The 3,954-nt window shown below is 32.0% G+C and overlaps 1 protein-coding gene across 1 annotated transcript; it reads left to right on the top strand.

The window, feature by feature from the left end:
• Positions 1-370: 370 nt before the first annotated feature.
• On the top strand, positions 371-2,912 carry LOC105763391 (cytochrome P450 81Q32). The gene is made up of 2 exons (XM_012581624.2): positions 371-1,457; positions 2,203-2,912. The coding sequence occupies exons 1-2, from the start codon at positions 564-566 to the stop codon at positions 2,821-2,823; spliced, it is 1,515 nt and encodes a 504-aa protein (XP_012437078.1). The 5' UTR covers positions 371-563; the 3' UTR covers positions 2,824-2,912.
• Positions 2,913-3,954: the final 1,042 nt, after the last annotated feature.

Raw genomic sequence — 3,954 nt, 5'->3', positions numbered from 1 at the left:
CTTGCAAATATTTTGACTAAATCAAGTGTGACAATAATTCATTAATTGCAATGGAACAATTTTCCACAAAAGAACCAAACACATTAAAATCAAGTATCATTAAGAAAAATAAATTAAAGTTAATCCATTGTAGCTGACAAAACCAACTTACAAATATTTTGACTAAATCTTTACCCAAGGCAAAATTTGAAGGATTAAGGGAAAATGTTGGTGTTTCCGTTAAAATAAGACAGAAATGTTATTTTTAATGTTTAAAATATAATTTTATTTTAACTTCTTGGGACATAGACAGTGGCTTGGGATATAGTTGAAGATAAGAGTTTTTGCTATAAATATGTGTCAATTGTTGGGCTAAGACATTCAAGTAGGAAAAGAAAAATAGTTCTTAATACTTTTTCTTTTCTTCTTTTTAAGGTTTCCTCTCAAAAGTTTTTTCCTTGTTTCTTCTCTCCTTTCCAACGGTCAAAGTTTTTGACATCGTGGGAATATTTATATTGGAGAAAAAATATCCATTGTATACTAAAATATCACCTGAAACCCTATAACAAATCTTAGTTTGAGCAATGAAAATGGAAGAAATCTTAATCTGCTCTTTGCTTTCGGTTCTTATACTATGGGTGGCCACCAAGTTAATCACCTCAACTCACAAAAATCACCCACCAAGTCCTCTGGCTCTTCCGATTCTGGGTCATCTCCATCTCCTCAAAGAACCCCTCCATCGAACACTCTTCACCCTCTCCCAAAAACACGGCCCCATCTTCTCCCTCAAGCTTGGCTCTCGTTTCCTGGTCGTCGTTTCATCACCCTCTACCGTCCAAGAATGTTTCACCAAGAATGACATCGTCTTAGCCAACCGCCCTCGCTTCATCATGGGCAAGTACGTCGGCTATAACTACACCACTCTTGGTCTGGCTCCCTACGGCGATCATTGGCGCAACCTACGTCGACTCTCCACCATCGATATCTTCTCCTCCACTCGTTTGAACATGTCTTTAGACATTCGAAGGGATGAAGTCAGCCGCTTGTTGCGCCGATTGTACCAGGTTTCCGCCGATGGGTTCGCCAAGGTAGAGCTGAAATCAGTGTTTTCGGAGCTGACGTTTAACATAATCATGAGAATGATGGCTGGGAAACGGTATTTCGGCGACGAAGCTACCCAGAATTCCGACGAAGGGAGGCGGTTCCGGAAGATGATTAAGGAGCTTTTCGAATTGGCAGTGTCTTCATATCCTGGAGATTTCCTGCCAATACTGCAGTTGGTTGATTACGATGGATACATCAAGAGAATAAAAGATCTGGGTAGTAAAACAGATGAATTAATGCAAGGAATGATCCATGAACATAGAAGCAAGAAAGGCGATTTGAACATCAAAAACACCATGATAACCCATTTGCTATCTATGCAAGAATCTCAGCCGGAATATTATACTGATGAAATCATCAAAGGACTCATACAAGTCAGTTGGAATTTTCTAACTCCTTTATTATTTGATTCCTACATGTTTTTTCAGAAATCTCTAGAAAAAAGGATTGATAAGCATCATGAATTTTTATATTTTAAAATTATTGAGGATCAGACAAACTGGACTTTGGTGATCGATGATAACATTCCCATTTTTTAATTCATTTCTTTTCTTAGCGTACTTTTTAATTCTTTTCTTCTTCCCAGTTTTGTCTTTTCTTTTATTTTTAGAGATAAACTTATCCTGTAAATTTATTATATATTTAGGTTAACAGCTACCATAGCTTCTTTTTTTTTTGAAGTATTTGGTGTTTGATATTTGTATCTATTATATATATATTGAATAATTTTATTATAATGCTTAGAATTACCGGTGGTCCCTCTTCAACTCAAAAATAAGATGATAATGCACTCAATCTCACGTTCTCTTATATTGGTAACAATGTCCATACTAATTCGAGCTAAGACTCAATCGACTATTATATATTCAAATATGAGCATAAAATGATAATTAAATTTAAAATTATTAAAATATATATCTATGTTATATTGAGAGAGATTAATATTTATTAATAATAATTACAATAATTTTTAATTATGTTTGAACAAAATTATTAATATTTATTTACTAACATCAAATATTATTCTTTATATAAATATCCTTTATTTAAGTTGAGATGATTGGGATATACTAAGCTTACATCACATAATTTATTATTGGTTTGAATTTATTTTGGCAGGTCATTTTAAATGCAGGAACTGATACAACAGCAATAACATTGGAATGGGCAATGTCTAATCTACTGAACAATCCTCATGTGCTAGAAAAAGCTAGAGCTGAATTAGACAAACTTGTCGGTCAAGAAAAACTGGTGGAAGAAGCTGATGTCGCAAAATTACCTTACTTACAAAGCATAATTTCAGAGACACTTCGACTATATCCAGCAGCTCCACTGTTAGTTCCACATTCGGCATCTGAAATTTGCAGTATTGAAGGCTATGAAATACCCAAAGACGCAATTGTGATGGTGAATGCTTGGGCTATTCAAAGAGACCCCAATTTATGGGATGATGCATTAAGCTTTAAGCCAGAGAGGTTTGAGGAAGGCAAAGAGATGAGTGACCAGATTTATAAGTTGATGCCGTTTGGATTAGGAAGAAGAGCTTGCCCTGGAATGGTATTAGCTCAACATGTTTTGGGGTTGACATTAGGGGCATTGATTCAATGTTTTGAGTGGGAACGGGTGAGTGAAAAGAAAATCGACATGACTGATGGCCAAGGGCTTACTATGCCTAAAGTTCAACCATTGGAAGCCATGTGCAAAGCAAGTCAGCTCGGGAAGAAGTTACTTTGTTTCTGAAGTTGTTTGAGATTAGTAAACATTTTCTTTTTCGTTTTTATAATTTTTCATGAAAAATGTCTTTCATGTCTGTGGCTTTCTGCTGGAAACCTGGTTTTTCATTGCATTTCATGATTTTACCTTTACATTGCAACTTGAGGGCAAAGAGTAATGTAGAACATATATATATATATATATATATATATATATATATATGTTTAAACTATTATAAGCCTCATCCAATTTCTTTATTATTTTAAGATTAAACATATTTATGAATCGAGTTATTTGCTTAAACTTGAAAGTTTGTTTAAATTTTAGAAAGATTTGGATTAAAATATTAGACTCGAAAAACGGGTTTAGATAAGAAAATGATCCATTTAAAATGTGGGTGGAGATTAGGCTTGAACATTCAAGGCCTGAGTCTGTCCCGTTTTCCATGTTCATAATATATTTTAGGGTAAACTATAAAAATAGTAATCTAATTATTTGCGTGTTTCTGCTTAGGTCACTTTAGGTTTAAAATTTTCTATTTTAATTACTAACGTTGTCGAAATTTAATATTTTAGTTACTTATCCATTAAATCTCTAATTGTACCCTTTTTATACAAATTTAGTCTTCTAATGTTTTCAAATTCTATCAATTCAGTCCTAATTCTAAAATTTTAACAAATTTAACCTCAACTTTACACATTAATCAATTTAGTTTTACTTAAAATTCAACAATTAAAAATAAAACTTTTATTTAAAAGTTCTTTTTCAAGAAAAGTACATAAGATTTGGTAAAATACATATAGATTATAAATGATTTAATGCCCATTTTTTCTTTTTTAATATGAAATTTTTTATTAAAATAATACTTTTACAAATAAAATATTAAAAAAAACACAAGCAAGACTTAAACTAGTTCAAAAATTTTGTCATACGTCACCTTAATCCTAATCAATCCTAATCAAGGATAACCTTTCCATAAAATATGATCCTTATAATTCACTCAAACATTTATTTGACCGAATATTAAATCATTATTTAATAATTGCAGTAAAAATAGTTCCAGTTAGAATTTATATGAAACCCAATTCATATTTTATTTTAATTAGATCCTCAGTTCTTACATATTAAATATGTACACATATCATGTCTAATATTTAT

The sequence above is a fragment of the Gossypium raimondii genome, chromosome 12, assembly GCF_025698545.1.
Source record: "Gossypium raimondii isolate GPD5lz chromosome 12, ASM2569854v1, whole genome shotgun sequence".
Lineage (NCBI taxonomy): Eukaryota > Viridiplantae > Streptophyta > Magnoliopsida > Malvales > Malvaceae > Gossypium > Gossypium raimondii.
The sequence above is the reverse complement of the archived record's forward strand: the minus strand, read 5'-3'. Positions and strand labels throughout refer to the sequence as shown.

What these genes read in the sequence shown, in the direction of transcription:
- LOC105763391 (XM_012581624.2), top strand. Translation starts at nt 564, where the DNA reads ATGAAAATGGAAGAAATCTTAATCTGCTCTTTGCTTTCGGTTCTTATA. An exon ending in TCATCAAAGGACTCATACAA is followed by an intron (nt 1,458 to 2,202) that starts GTCAGTTGGAAT and finishes TTATTTTGGCAG; the next exon opens with GTCATTTTAAATGCAGGAAC.